This window comes from Lissotriton helveticus, chromosome 5_1 (genome assembly GCF_964261635.1).
Source record: "Lissotriton helveticus chromosome 5_1, aLisHel1.1, whole genome shotgun sequence".
In the NCBI taxonomy this organism is placed as follows: domain Eukaryota; kingdom Metazoa; phylum Chordata; class Amphibia; order Caudata; family Salamandridae; genus Lissotriton; species Lissotriton helveticus.
In genome coordinates, this window is record NC_136065.1 from 935,915,754 (window position 1) to 935,931,054 (window position 15,301).

The 15,301-nt window shown below is 44.8% G+C and overlaps 1 protein-coding gene across 15 annotated transcripts in view; it reads left to right on the forward strand.

Annotated features, from left to right (window-relative positions):
* CPEB3 (cytoplasmic polyadenylation element binding protein 3) overlaps positions 1 to 15,301 on the forward strand; it is a 1,058,629-nt gene that overhangs the window by 447,194 nt on the left and 596,134 nt on the right. For 9 of the 15 annotated variants that reach the window (XM_078643412.1, XM_078643411.1, XM_078643415.1 and 6 more), the window contains one exon: positions 9,474 to 10,333. The exons of 4 other annotated variants lie outside the window; for them this stretch is intronic. In XM_078643412.1, coding sequence (XP_078499538.1) covers positions 9,474 to 10,333 — 860 coding nt within the window. Of the gene's footprint in view, positions 1 to 8,534; positions 8,646 to 8,730; positions 8,864 to 9,473; positions 10,334 to 15,301 lie in introns of those variants that run through there. 2 more of the 15 variants (XM_078643414.1, XM_078643420.1) reach the window with 2 other exon arrangements.

Here is a 15,301-nt window from a genome sequence, read left to right on the forward strand (position 1 = left end):
ACCAGCAACAACCGAGAAATATTGTCGTCTGCTGCAAGATGTGCATCCATTTTTAAGTAAACAAATTAATACAAGCACACCGGCAACTAATGTGACCATTAAGCACAATTCACCAAAGATGCTGGAAAAAATCGAATGAAAAAACACAGACAAGACACAATATATAGTTTCTACAGAAGTCACAAGGCCAATTCTTATAACTTTAAAAAAGCAAGCTAACTCCCTACTCGAGGACGCATTAAAGATAGTCTAAATTAACTCCCTAAAATTCCACGGCACGTCTGTATTTAACAAAGCATAAACTTCTGTGCAGGGGTGTTTGCTACATGAAGGACAAGTGTTTCTCTAGCAGATGTAAGAACTATCTCTTTTTGAGACAATAGCGCTCTTATACGGCTCATTTGGTTGACTCTTCTTTCAAGGTCGGAATCGATAGCCAGATGGAAACATCCAGCTTCCCATGCAGAGGAGTAAACACAACTTTTTTATAGCAAACCACACGCTCAGTTACCGTAATCATGTAAGCGATGCCTGCTAACATCGCACAGTAAGCCACACAGCTGAATCGGATCTCCAATAAGTGACCACTTCTAACTATTCTCATAGCTCTCCCTGTGCTCTCATTTGACAGTGAAAGAGTGATCGCACCAGAGTTTCTACTGCTAATCATTCTCAGCATACGCTATGAATACGATAAAACGGCGATAATTTTAACACCGGTCCTCGATAATATGCCCCGAATTTCGTAGCTCGCCCTGCATCGCAAAATGCGATGCAGGGCACGGAACGAAGCGGCATATTATCAACAACATAAGGCGATACATTATCGCCGCTTTTATCGGCAGGAAACTGCCGATAAAGTGGTGATAATGGGCTTGATAATAGGCCCTTATAAATTCCCATAGCAGCCCAGGTTCTGGTGTTAACTTGGACTGCTATGGGAATTCACAAGGATATATTATCAAGCCCATTATCTCCGCTTTATCGGCAGTTTCCTGCCGATAAAAACGGCGATAATGTATCGCCTTTTGTTGATAATATGGCCCATTGCTCTTTTTTTAACCAGTAAAAACTTAGGTGCATATTATCAAGGACCGGTATTAAAATTATCGCCGTTTTATTGGCAGGAAACGGACGATAAAACGGCAATAATGAGCTTGATAATACGGCCTTGTTATTTCCCATAGAAGCCCATGTTAACACCAGAACATAGGCTTCTATGGGAATTTACAAGGACGTATTATCAAGCCCACCCTCCCAACATTAATAAAAAACTCCAGACAATGCAGGTACCCGGAGCTGGAAGGTCATTTTACATATCACTGCCCCAGAAAGGTGGCGTTCCCCGCGACGTGTACGGAGAGAGAGAGAGAGCTCGAAACTTACTTTTTTTTAAAAAAGACCAGAGGGGTGCCGCTCACTGAGACTGCGGGGAGTAGGACCGTAGCCCCCACCGCATACTTGAAAATAAAACCAGAGCAGTGCCGTTCCCCAGTGCTCGGGGAACCTTACAAGCCCCCATTATTTACTGTTTTCTTGTGACTCTGCTCTCCCGACAAACAAGATGGTTGCCAACACTTCCTGGTTTGGAGTATTGACAGCCAATCAGCATGCAGCTCCTGCTCATAATTGTACGTATTTCCATATGCGTACGCCGCGATTTCGCTTAAAAAAAAAAATAGAGCCTAAACATCCATGTACTACCCCCTAAGCAAGCCTAGAGGGTCAGAATGTTTCTAGCCTACCCCCTTCCCTTATTTCTCAACTTTGTTTTACTGTTTTCTTGTTACTCGGTTCTAGCGAGGCACAAGATGGCTGCCAACACTTTCTGGTTTCGAATGTTGACAGACAGTTCACAGCCAATCAGCATGCAGCTCGCGCTCGTAATTGAACAGATTTCAGTACGCTTGCTGAACTCCGTCTCTAGATATCGCTATGATTTTACTTGCAATTTTCTCAGAAACTACTGAACGGATTTACACCATTTAGCAAAAAGCACAATCTGCGAACAGAACTCTACCTCTCTGCCAAATTTCGTGTAATTCCGTTAAGCCGTTCGGGCTGTAGCCCTGGCTAAAGGTCCCTATGGAAAATTGCATGGGGAAAACATGTTTTGGGACCCACCTTTTTTCTCGGCCCCCACTTGACGAATCACCCCCAAACTTTCAGGGAAGGACCGGAACCGAGCAGGCCATTTTCTTGGAGAAATTCACGAAGATTTGTCCACCAGCGCCAAAGTTATTCCAAATAGAATGTTGTGGATTTCCTATGGAAACTAGGTCCTAACTATAACTACCTACTGGCGACCGCCAGTAGGTAATATATATATATATATATATATATATAAACGCTCCACTTACACCTGCCTGTCGCACTCCTAGGCTGGTGCCTGCTCGCCGGGGGTGCACCCGACCATCATATCAGCTCAACAGTCCCTCCCCGTCAATTCCGGGAATCAGGTAACAGCACTCAGGGGTAAATACACAGTTAGGTTTTTATTCGTTCACAACGCGCTTTCGGCACTCGGCCTTCGTCAGTGTTCAAAACAACTAAGCGCCGCGCAGTCTCAATGCTTTTAAAATCATCACGTGGTAATTTTGCATGACATAAAGATAGGACCATCGTGGGAAAACACGGTCGCCATCTTTGAATGGGTAAAGTATATTCAATGTTGCTCTCTGCTCTATGAATCGAGCAGTATACAACTATGCATACATAGATAAATCCGTAGCAATGCACACCAAGAGTCAAAATGCGATCACTCAATAATGGCCATTGACATAATGCCCGCAAATGGGCTATGTACATTTGATGCTCATTGCTCTCCCCAATCATATACCACGAAATCACGCCCTGAATGGGCCAAGGTAAGTTCTAATACAAATTAAATAACGTGATGATTTTAAAAGCATTGAGACTGCGCGCCGCTTAGTTGTTTTGAACACTGACGAAGGCCGAGTGCCGAAAGCGCGTTGTGAACGAATAAAAACCTAACTGTGTATTTACCCCTGAGTGCTGTTACCTGATTCCCGGAATTGACGGGGAGGGACTGTTGAGCTGATATATATATATATATATATATATATATATATATATAGATAATGCAAAAAAGAAGGAGAGAACTCTGGGTAGGTCTCAGTTTAGGTGGAAAGCAGCTCCTGTTAGAGCACTCTCAACACCAGCGACACTCTAGATCTGCTCACCTCAAATGTCTGTTTTTCTATCAAAGTTTTTAAGCATAGGATTAGACAGTGCTATCCATGCCGAGATAGAAAATGACAAAGTCTTTCGCCATTTAAACAGCAAAGTCTTTAAGCATAGGACTAGTACAGTGCAGTCCTTGCCGAGCTGTCAAATAACAAAAGCCATTTATCACTCCAGGCACAATATTACAGCTTTGAATTGGTAAAATACCAACTCAAGCCAACCTGGAATGAATAAAAGCAACCCCTGACACAGTGTTTCGCTCTAATTAGAGCTCTTCAGAGAGGTATAGCTTTGTCCAGACACAAGGGAGCACCCAGTATTATGTCAAAACTATCTATCTCGGCATGGATAGCACTGTCTAATCCTATGCTTAAAAACTTTGATAGAAAAACAGACATTTGAGGTGAGCAGATCTAGAGTGTCGCTGGTGTTGAGAGTGCTCTAACAGGAGCTGCTTTCCACCTAAACTGAGACCTACCCAGAGTTCTCTCCTTCTTTTTTGCATAATTTATGCGTCACTCTATGCCTGAAAGGGTTTTGTTTTGATATATATATATATATATATATATATGCAACTGCAGCCTTATACACACCAGAGCTGAATAATGCTGTAAGGATTCCCCATTATATCATAAAAACATACATTAGAAACAGGGAAAAACAACAGCAAAACATGTTTTTAATCTGTTTTAATGCTTAGCAGTCAGAAGAAAACTCTCACATAGGACTGAAAGCATTAACTCATGGCAACATAGAGATAAACTGGCACCGTGCCTTTAAGGCAGTCATGACCCCCAGCTTCCCATCATGCCTCCCAACTTCCCATCATGCCTCAGGGGTGACAGTTAGGTCAGTTGTTCTTTCCGGCTCCTTCAGGAAGGATCCTGGTTACACAGCTCCACGTCTTTCTGATTTTAGTCAGAAATAATCTTCACTTTTTTTAACTTTCACCTTCTGAAGTAAGGTTCTGTCTTTTTTTGACAGTTTTAGGCATTTTTTTCACTCAAAATCCCTTCACTTTTTGACCCCTGCCCTTCTTGTGGTAAAAAGAAGGCCAGGTTAGACTCTCCTGAGGTCTGTATCTTTGGTTTGCCTAAGGACCATGACCCTAAGGCTTGTCCTCATTGCCAGACCCTGTCCAAAAGGACTTTAAAGAACAGAGAAAGAATCCGTCTTTATGGGATTGGCAGAAAAGTCTTCCAGAGGCAGGTCACCAGTGAAGAAGGGCTCCAAGATGGCTAGATCTCCATCCAGAAGCAAGATCCTCATCCTTCTACTTCAGCGTCGGGCTCGGCACTGAAAAATCTTCCACTGGTAGGTCATTTGTCCAAGAAAAGACCTTCGATGGCGGGCTCGCCGTCGAGAAGACATCGCCATTCAGGTACATCGTCAACGTCGAAGAATCGTGATCCTTCGCCGTCGTCAATCCGGCGACGATCGGCGTCGAGGAACAGAAGCCCTCCGCCATCATCAACTCGGCGACGATCGGCGTCGAGGAGTATCAGCCCTCTGCCGTCGTCAACCCGGCGTCGAGGAGTAGAAGTCCCCCGCCGTCGTCAATAAGACGTTCGGCGTCAAGGGCAGGCTCCCCTCCGTCGCCGTCAGTCCATCGGCGGTGGACATCGAGGGGCAGGAGTCCTCCACCGTCGTCAACCCGGAGACGATCGGCGTCGAGGATGGGATCTCCGCCGTCGTCTCGACGATAATCGGTGTCGAGGATCGACACCCCTCCGCCGTCGTCAGCAAGACGACATTCGGCGTCGAGGAGCTGAGCCCCTTCATCTGGATCTAAACGCCGACGTTTGCCGTCGGGTCGATGTTCGATGTCGAGACGAAGGGATGTCCAGGCGTCGTCTGCAAGAGATCCGACGAGGAGGAGTAGAGAAACGGCGAGACCGGTTCCAACATCAGACCGGAGATTTATGTTGAGGAGGAGATCAAGGTCGAGGAGTAGAGAAACGTCGAGACCGGTTCCAACATCAGGCCAGAGATCGACGTCGAGGAGGAGGTCCGGTTTCGAAGTCGAGAGGCCCACGCCCGACGTCAAGGCCCACCTCAATAAGGTCTAGAGAAGAATCCCTGGTTCTGGTGATGGAGTCCGCGTCACACCATTCTTCCTCTCATTCCTCCAGACATCCTTCCACGAGATCAGCCTCTCAAGAAGGACGTTCCAGCAGGCCGGCTCATAAGTCTCCATCGCACAGGGAGGCTTCCCCTGCCGTGCACTTGTCACCAAGATGGCTCCTCTCCCTGCATCACTGGGACAACACCTAACATGATGTGCTTCAGAGAGGGGCTCAGAAGCTGAACATAGAAATGTCTGTCTCTCAGGTGGCGACAACGGTGATCTTTGAGACTCTGCATCAGAGGGCAGTGTCTCGTCCATTACTCCCCTTGGTTCCTGGGCTTCTGGAACCCGTGATGGACATCTTCCTGACACCGGCTACAATCAAGGCTACACCGGCTCGAATTCAGAAAAAATACAAGCCGGCTGCCTCAGACCATGTCTTCTTGAAGACGGATCCGCCTGCAGACTCGGTGATCATTGCGGCAGCGAGGAAAACCCATGCTGTGGCTGTGTCTTCATCGGTTTCACCCGATAAAGAAAGTAGGTCCCAGGACTCTTGGGGACGTAAAGTGTGCGGCTCAGCAGCTTCATCATTGAAGGTCTCCTTGGACCGCTTCAGAGAGAAGCTGCCAAAAGAGGATCAGAAGGACTTTGAAGAAACCATCACCGAGGGATCACTTGTTGCCAACCAAGTGATCAGTACGCATGCGGATGGCGCTACTCTATCTGCGCATTCATATGCCCATGGGGTTTGTGGCAGGTAAGAGTGGTCTGCTTAATTCAGACACTCTGTTCATCACCACCCCCTTTTCTGAATCGAGCTTCAGATTAAGGCATGTTGGCATATCTGCAGCGTTAAAGGTTACCGTAACTAATGTGAGACGTCTCTCATGTGACTGTTGAGAAAACTTGGGATTAAAAACAAACTTCGTGATGAAAATGACATTCAAATAAAGGATGAATAAATTTGGATTAACTTGTTGCATTATTGTCATGCACTCGTGATTGCTGTGCGCCTGGACATGGTGTAAGAGGTCGCACCATTTCTCCTGTTGTTTTTCACCCACACGTTTTGCCAGAGTACACAGTCGAAAGAATACGGAGTTCAGTATGTAGAGTACCAAAGACCGAAGTCCCAGCCCTCTATTGAACGTTAACAGAAAGCTACCCGATCAGCCCCGAAGAGCCACTACTCGGCTCGTCCAACGGGGCTTACCAGCAGCCGGGCCGGCTTCCGCACGTATATAACAGCGGAGCCAACACAAGAAACAGATTGAAGGATAAAAGGGGAAAGTTGTGCGGAATGCACCTCTACCGGTCCTCTTCACGTCCTTCTTCTCTGCTCATAACAGGAACCAACGGCACCCGACCGATGCCTCGGAATCCTCCATATTCCCGGCTTCCTCGAACGTGGTGACATCACATTCCCAAGGCTCATGGGACTTGTGATTCCCTCAACTACGTCCAGCAGAGGCAGTGCCGGTTTGTCTCTGCAGTGTTCTACGGCGGCCAACACGATGCGCCGCGACACAGTATGCAAGTGACATAATGGTGCGTGACATCAAGGCGTGTGACATCACACATGACATCATGGAAAGTGGCATCACAAGCCACAACTTTACATGAAGTGGCATTACAAGAAGTGACATCATTAGATCTAAAGCCCTCACATATATGTTTAGCAGGTCTATCATGTGTACGGTTGAGCGCATTGCGAGGATAATAGAATAGTGAGCTATGGAAGATGATATGTAACTTCTACACCTTGCAATCCCCCAGTTTTATGTAACACATCCTGTACATTAATTTACAAACATATATAATTAACTGTATATGTAATATGCATGTGTTGATTGATGTAAAGTGTTCTGACACCCTGCATTGGGATGAGTAGGGCTATACAAGAAAAAATAGTGGTACTTAAATTATTTCTACGCCTCCTCAGGTGTAGTAAGCTCTATATAAATACAATTTACTTTGGGTAAATACTGGGAATGACCAACTCATCTGACATTCTTACAGTACATGCATATCTCCTAAACAGGGACTGAACAAAGTGAAAAGCTGCCTCTCTTAAGTGTGTGTGAATTGCTAACAAGGTGTGAGCCTTTGTTTCTCCTCTGCTTCATTTGCCTCAGGTGTGAGGCTCCTGACTGCTCCCAGCCAAGAGACTCGAACAAAAGGAGGCCTGAGGTCCCCTCAAATTCACCCTTTATTATGGGTCCATCAGGAGCCTGAAATAAGAAAGCCCTGTCCCGCCTGCACGTTGTTGCTTGTTGCAGATGGAAAGCAGACAACGTGCAGGCGCTGCAGAAGTGTCCCGGAGTTTGGAAATTACACCGGGACGAGTTCAGCACACTACAGCGTTCACCCTGTGAAAATAGTGGGTGGACGCTGTTCACCTGCGTGTACCCCCGAATCGTGCCCTGGTGTAGCTCTTTTAGTGCTCATTCTAGACCTTTACATTTCAGTAGATGGAGTCATTTCTGAAGTTAGTCTCCCCACATGGACATAACCACCTAGTTATGCTCATGATAAAGTGTCAAACATATGGCATTGAAACGTCACACTTAGCAGCCATCCCAAAAGTCAACTGAAAATTTTGCAGCAGGAGGTCTATGATAAATTCTTTAGGTTCAGCCTGGGAGCAATCATCTCACTTTGCAGTGAAGTGTCGTGTTTATAGGTAGAGAAGCTACAATAGATTTTTGTTTTGTGTTTTACAGTGGGATGAACAGGAGTGGGCTCTGTTGGAGGGGTGGGTAGGACGACGAGTGGGATAAATTTAAACCTGGAAATTAGTGGGGCGTGCTTCCTATTTGATTTCTATTTTTGGGATAAATCTGAAACAGGTGAATTGTATTTTTGACTTGGTCATACATTTGTGGCCATTATTTATGGGCAGGCCCCAAAAACGTCTGTTGGGTGTCGAGGATCAAAAGTAGCAGGAGCTGCTTTCGTGCCTTAGTGGCCAGCAGGGAACATTGTTTTGGGGTGGTCAGTTCAAGAGATTGGTTAAGATGTCTTGTACTAGCACTTGGGAGGGAGGAGCTGAAAGGGTCTGTCTCCACTTGGTATCTGGAGACTAGTGCGAGTGTTTAGAGATGTGAATAGAGCGATAATGGGAGGGGTGGTCCATGCTGGTTCGTCTTGGAGGCGGGCTTGGCGCTTCGGAATGCGTGTGAGGATGGAAGAGGGTTAAGTGTTGAAGGGGGCGTGTCCCCGGTAGGCAGTGATTAGATTGGACGGGCCATCAGTAGTTCTGTCGGTGGTGGACAGGGGTTTTATGGGCGGACGGAAAACATAATGGCGTGTTCCGTAGGGGCGAGGCTGTAATGAATGCGTTTGTCGCGGTGGTTTGGGTTTGGAGGTGGGTCACTGAGCTGGGCGTCGCTCGGAGGCGGGTCATCGAGTAGGGCGATGTGTTTGGTGGTGGGCTGGCTGGGGGCAGTGCAAGGTAACCTTGCTGAAGGGCGCAGCAGCAGTATTTATTGACGTATGTAAATCGCCAGAGGAGAGAGGGCGGAGCTGACCAATGCAGGAACCAGAATCCCTTTCTTATGGCCGGCTGAGAGGCTCCGAGTTCCGGTGAGAGGGCAGGGGAGGAAAAGAGACGTGGCGAAATCACATCGCAAACAACTGTCATATTTGCTTTGATAGAGCCGGCACATCAGAGAGGGCGAAGGCGCTGAACTGTACACACGGGAGTAAAGTGCTACAGTGCAAACAAACATTGCAAGGCAGATTAACAGCTGCTCGCTCCTCCTGTCACAGGAGGAGGGCGCGCGTGCACCGATGAGCGGATCGGCTATCCCACAACAGTTAGACGCTTACTATATTTACTCAAAACCAAATAAATAAAAGTCAAAAAGGATATATATATATATATATATATATATATATATATACATACATATACATACAAAGCAGGTTCGACCTGGAATGGGAGATCTGGGATGTGTGCGTCTTGCATCATTAAGGCACAGATAATATTTTCCATTTAGAAAACAAAATGAACCTTAATAGGGAACAGCTCCCAAAAACACTAACAGCTACAGCCCAAAACTAGAGGTTGTGTTAGAAACTTTTGCAGTGGGATTTCGCGATGAATTATTAAAACTAATTGTAAATCGCAATCCTCTTTGAGTGCATTTGTTATACTCTTGCTGGCAATAACAGCTGTTTTTTTCCATTTCAGCCTCGCAAACCATGCAGGATGATTTACTGATGGACAAAAACAAAACTCAGCAGCCTCAGCAACGGCACCCACAAGCAACACAGCAGCAGCAGCAGCCGGCAGAGGCGGGCTCCGAAGCGCCGTGCGGCCCCCTGAGCCCGGAACCCCCGGAGGAGAGCGGCAGCGCGCAGCAGCACAGCAAGGACAAGATGCAGATGGAGTCCCCGCTGCTGCCCGGCCTGGGCTTCCAGCAGCAGGAGGCGCCCTCCTCGGCGCCCTCCCTGTCCCCGTCCTTCGGCAGCACCTGGTCCACGGGCTCCAACGCGGTGGAGGAGAACAGCAGCTTCTTCCAAGGGGTGCCCCCGGTGAACGGCGCCCTGCTCTTTCAGAACTTCCCGCACCTGAATCCGGTGTTCGGCGGCGGCTTCTCCCCGCAGCTCGGCCTGGCGCAGCAGCACCACCACCACCCCCAGCAGCAGCCGCCCCCGCAGCAGAGAAGGTCCCCCGGGAGCCCCAACCCGGGAGGGCCGTACGGCCCCCAGAGAAACGCCTACAACCACCAGCCCATCATGACCAACAAGCCCTCCACCACGTCCAGCTGGAACACCAGCAGCCACCAGAGCGCCGCCTGGAGCAGCCAGTCCAACCCCTGGGGTGGCGTCCCCGCCGGTCGGGACCCGCGCAGGGCCGTGGGCGTCGGGGTGGGTGTCGGCGTGGGGGTGCCCTCCCCGCTGAACCCCATCTCACCCTTGAAGAAGCCCTTCTCCAGCAATGTCATCGCGCCTCCTAAGTTTCCAAGGGCCGCCCCGCTGCCCCCCAAATCCTGGGTGGAAGAAAACGCTTTCAGGACGGAGAATGGCACCCCCTTACTGCCTTTCCAGGTAACCGTGCGCCTCGTGACCCCTTGTGATCCTAGCAACTTTTCCTGGTAGGCGAGCAGGTAGCTTGTTGCAATGTTAACGCCACTGTAGGCGAGCGCCCCACCTGTCTATGCAGCTCTCGCCTGAACGAACAAAAAATACTGCTTCGGAGTCGAGGCTAGTTCTCTCATCATTCTTTCCGTTCATATCAAAATGTTCTTACTGAATCCAATTTATTTTATGTGGTAAAGTGCTGTGTTTTTTGTAGGATCTTCGAAGCAGTGTTTTTGAGCTAGTAACACGCCCTCTTTATGATTAGAATCTTACCCATTGTAAAAGCTGTTACGTTGATTTCTAAATGTAGCATTTTACGACTATAATTTGTCAATTAAGCTTGTGTTTTAAAAAAAAAATCAAATAGCCCTTTTCCTGGCAGTATAATATATTGTCATTCAGTGGCCACTGCCCTAACCGATTTGAAATGATCTACCTCGACAGCCTGAAGCACCATGTGTGCGTTTACCAGCTGTCCAGTCAAAGTTAACTGTTTAATTGTAAGCATTTCTGTAGTCGAGAAAAGCAGTAGCCGGTGCTACCCTGACCACCTGCATACTAATGACACATAAGTGCGCACGTTGGTAGTGAGACATATTTCACTTGACCCCTTTGGTTTGAAGTCACTAGTGCAACATGCCTGGCCTACAAAACCCTATTGTTTATAAAAAATAAAATACAAAACTGTGAAGCAGCAATTCGATTTTATGTGATACAGCATAGATTTGATGTTTTTGCTCTATCCTAGTATAGAGCCCATTAAACAAGGGCATTTTGGTGTTTCGTTTTGGTTCACATAACACTTCAAGTTTATGCTCAAAATAGCTAGGCAAGAAATAGCTGTTTTTACAGAGCTACTAAATATTGCCAATATCTTCTCCTACTAGGTTTGGATTTGGTAATAACACATTTTAGAAAAAGAAGTAGCTATATTGCGTTGACGGTTTGTGTTTGGCTATTAGTATTGTAAACCGACGTAGTGGCCACTGGTCACGCCACAGAACAAAATAATGGAGCTTCACCATCTCTTTAGTCAAATATATAAGCATCTAACCAGAAAAGTCTAAGCCGTCATGCAAATTGGTTACAGTTCTCTAGAATGGAAGTGTTTTCACCAGGAAGCTCATGGATGTGTCTGAACTATCCCAATCAGTTCAACTACATCATAACGACTTTCTGCCTCAGCTTTCAGTGTCGTAGTTTACATTGGTAAAAGAGAGGAAAAAAACCAAAGCATGACTATCCTTGAGGGTATTGCATGATCAAGTTGTCATCCACCTGACCACTTATTGTGCCCAGTGTATCAGAGCTAGGGCCTGTGTTGTTCTAGTAGTAAATGCAGTGCATACAAGTGCTATGTTAACCTGTAAAATGCCGTGCATAGAACTTTTTTGTTTATGCATTTGGCAATTACAAAAAGTATACATGATTTAGGGATACTTTTCTTGCTCCGAATCCCACAAGACACTACCTGGCTCTGATTCTGGGCAAGGATGTGGTAGGTGCATATATGAGTATGGTAACCCATGTTGCTCATCGCATGTCATTCTTTGCATAGTTTATTCAAGGTCACCAATGCACAGCCATTGTGAGTTAAATCTGTAGACTTGCAGATTTGTTTGTTTTGCTTATGGGATAGAGATTTCTCTTCATTATTTGTGTTTTCGTGCTACATATTACCCTGCATAAAGTAATATAAGAAATAAACTACTATATTGTGTGATATCAGTTTTTAAGGAGCAGTTTATAAACATACCTTCATAGCGAAAGTGATATTTATTGCAGGATTAGTTAAAATCCTTGTTATATAGAACAATACCATTAGACAATGAAAATAAAACAATAAAAAACCTAATTGGTGCTGCAAACTAACAGTATTAGTTTTTGGACCATTGATATGCTTACATCATAATGAACTTTGAAGTGCCTGCTGCACTCACTTGGTATTCAAATAGTTAATCAAGTGGTAGAAAAGTGTGTGATAGTAATATCTTTATAGGTGCTCAGAGTGATCACCTCCTGGTCCGTGAGGTGCTGGAGTAATACAAAGGCAGGGCCTTGCTGCGAGCAAGGACAACAACTGAGCACTCTTGAGGCGTCGAGGCGCGTAAAGTACTTATATAAAGATGCTCAAGGATGTAGTAATTCAGAAGATCATCTTTAATTAGTAGTTCATTTCTTCATTTGTTCATATGTGGTATTAGTTATACCAGTTCATCATGTTTCGTCATATGATTACAATTAAATGGAATTAACCAATTCAAAAGACTCCGTGGTGTCGTGATATCCCCAATGCATTTCGTGCACAGCACTTCGTCAGGGGGAATCTATTAAACAGAAATTCAAGGGAATACGTTTGTATCGCTGTATCACCACGGAGTCTTTTGAATTGGTTAATTCCATTTAATTGTAATCATATGACGAAACATGATGAACTGGTATAACTAATACCACATATGAACAAATGAGGAAATAAACTACTAATTAAAGATGATCTTCTGAATTACTACATCCTTGAGCATCTTTATAAAAGTAATTTACGCGCTTCGACGCCTCAAGAGTGCTCAGTTGTTGTCCTTGCTCGCAGCAAGGACCTGTCTTTCTTTACATCATAATGAAAACATTATAAACAAATTTAAGAAGCTACCAGTCAATTGAAAGTCTGCACCGCTCAAGCAGGCAATCTCTGCCTATTACATAAGTTCCTGAGGTTACGCCTCAAAACAATAAATGCAGCAGCTTTTTCTGCCAAAGAACCAAACGTTTTTTACAAATACAAATTATGTGGAGCAGTAAATCTCTGTTAGTTTTACATGGGCGCCATGAGCTGTCTTTGCCCATTCCTACGTAATCATAATGCTAGGCTCTTAAGCATGTGAGGCAGAATCTTATTCTGACTTGTAATCTTTTTCCTTTATCAATACCAAGAGGAATATCCGAAAGCTGTAGGTTGGCATTGTCTTCGCAAGTGTTTATTATCATCCAGCTATTTTTTTCTCTTTTTTTTCCATAATTAGAATAGTCCTCCGCTATTGAAATCAGCTTAGCTTGTTTAATCACTAATTTCTTTGTTTGAACAGCTAATAACATCGAGTTTCAAACATCAGTAAGTTGCAATAATGAAAGTAAGAATTTCAGGTAAGAGCTCCACCAGTTCTTGCATGCGGAGACTATTGACTGTCACACTAGATGTTTTAGAGACCCTCTGGTGCCACCCTAAGTTTCGTACAATATGGTCTATAGTACATTCTACGCGTAATTGAACTTGAGATGTACTGTCGGGTAGTCTGAAAAGCGGTCGGTATATCTGGCATTAAGCAGAGTCTAGCCTAGCCGTTGTGCACAATTCCCATGAAAATTGATGTAGCCGATGGTTAGAGTGGGCATCACTTTGCCTCTAGTAACTTGTAGAAATGGGCTTGGTGACGGGCCTGACATTTTGGTAATGTGCTTAAGAAAATATATATTCAGTGCTATTGCAGTAGTTTTCATAGATGCTAATTGACACTTTTGACCACCCCGATGATTCAGCCATATTCCCAAAAAGTTGTATAGTTTGGAAGCCTACAGATTCAGTGAAATTACATGGTAGGTGCATATATAAGCAGGGTAACTACCCATGTTGCTCTTCTCACGTCATTCTTTGCAGTGTGTGAAAGGTCACAGATGCACACTCATTGAGGTAGCGATTACAATTAAACCTGTAGAATGGCAGATGAGTGATTTGTTTTGCCTATGTGAAATATTGATTTCTATTCGATATTTGTGTTTTCTTGCTACGTATTATTCCACATAAAGTAATCTAAGAAATAAAGTAATATTTAATATATAATGATATCAATTATAAGGAGCAGTTTATAAACATACCTTCAAAAAGTGGTGCATGCAGTCTTTTTAACCATTTTTTTTAGTGTGGTCATATTTACATGCTGGATGCACTTAGATATCAATGTGGCAGTGTTTTCCACGTATTTTGCTCTTAAAAGAAGGATGGACAGTGAGCAATTTCAAACATGGAAATGGAAGAAAGACATGCTTCCATTGTCTATTTAGTGAATGGCATTTTTGTCACTGTTTCACTACTTGTGCTTGTTTGTTGGAGTTCATCCATTGCTTGTAAAGGATACAGCAGAATAACAACTTTGATTTTTCACTCCGTAATTATAATGCTGTAGTCTGTTTTTCACTCTTTTAAAAGTGCTCAGGGTGGTAGTTCGAAACACCATGATTCCTCTTCCCAGTATTCTCAATCCCTATTTTATTTGAACATGCTAAGATCTGCCCTTATGACTGTATCGGTTACGTTACTTTCTTGTGTAGTCAATACAATATTCACATTTGTCCCCAGTGTCACTGGACATTTTATTGTTGCAAAAGAGTTGAGTAATGATTTAAACTGCCCCTCGCAGATTGGTACATTGCCAGGCTCTCAGTCCATTAGCATTTGTTTGATTTGTAAGCATGGTTGAGCATTTAGGGGAGTGTTATAAAAAAAAAATGGTTGGGTTTAATTTTCCTCTATGGAGAATTTTGCTCACTCTGCTCGTAGTCAAAATGCTTTGAGGAGAAAGCAATGGTTTTAGGACTATGGTAGCATTTAAGATTTTTAAAAGCCTCCGTACATCCTTTTTATTACCTTGCTGTGTTGCATTAAATGTTCAATGCATATAGTGCAAGCTCAGCTACAGTGTGTCAAGATGGGTGTTTTATAGAGGGTAATTCAGAAGAATGGGTTTGGGATACTGAATCTAGAGAAAAAAGAGGGACATTTCTAGCGGATTCAGAAACGGTGCTGGGTTATGGTTTACAGGGGCATTTTGAGGTATTGAGTAGTGACGGGGATGGGTGGGAGTGGGAACACTTTGGGGTAGTTCGACATCCAGTTGATTACTCCTTTGCCTTGTATTGCTTTTAAGAAAAGATTTCAGCTCCTTG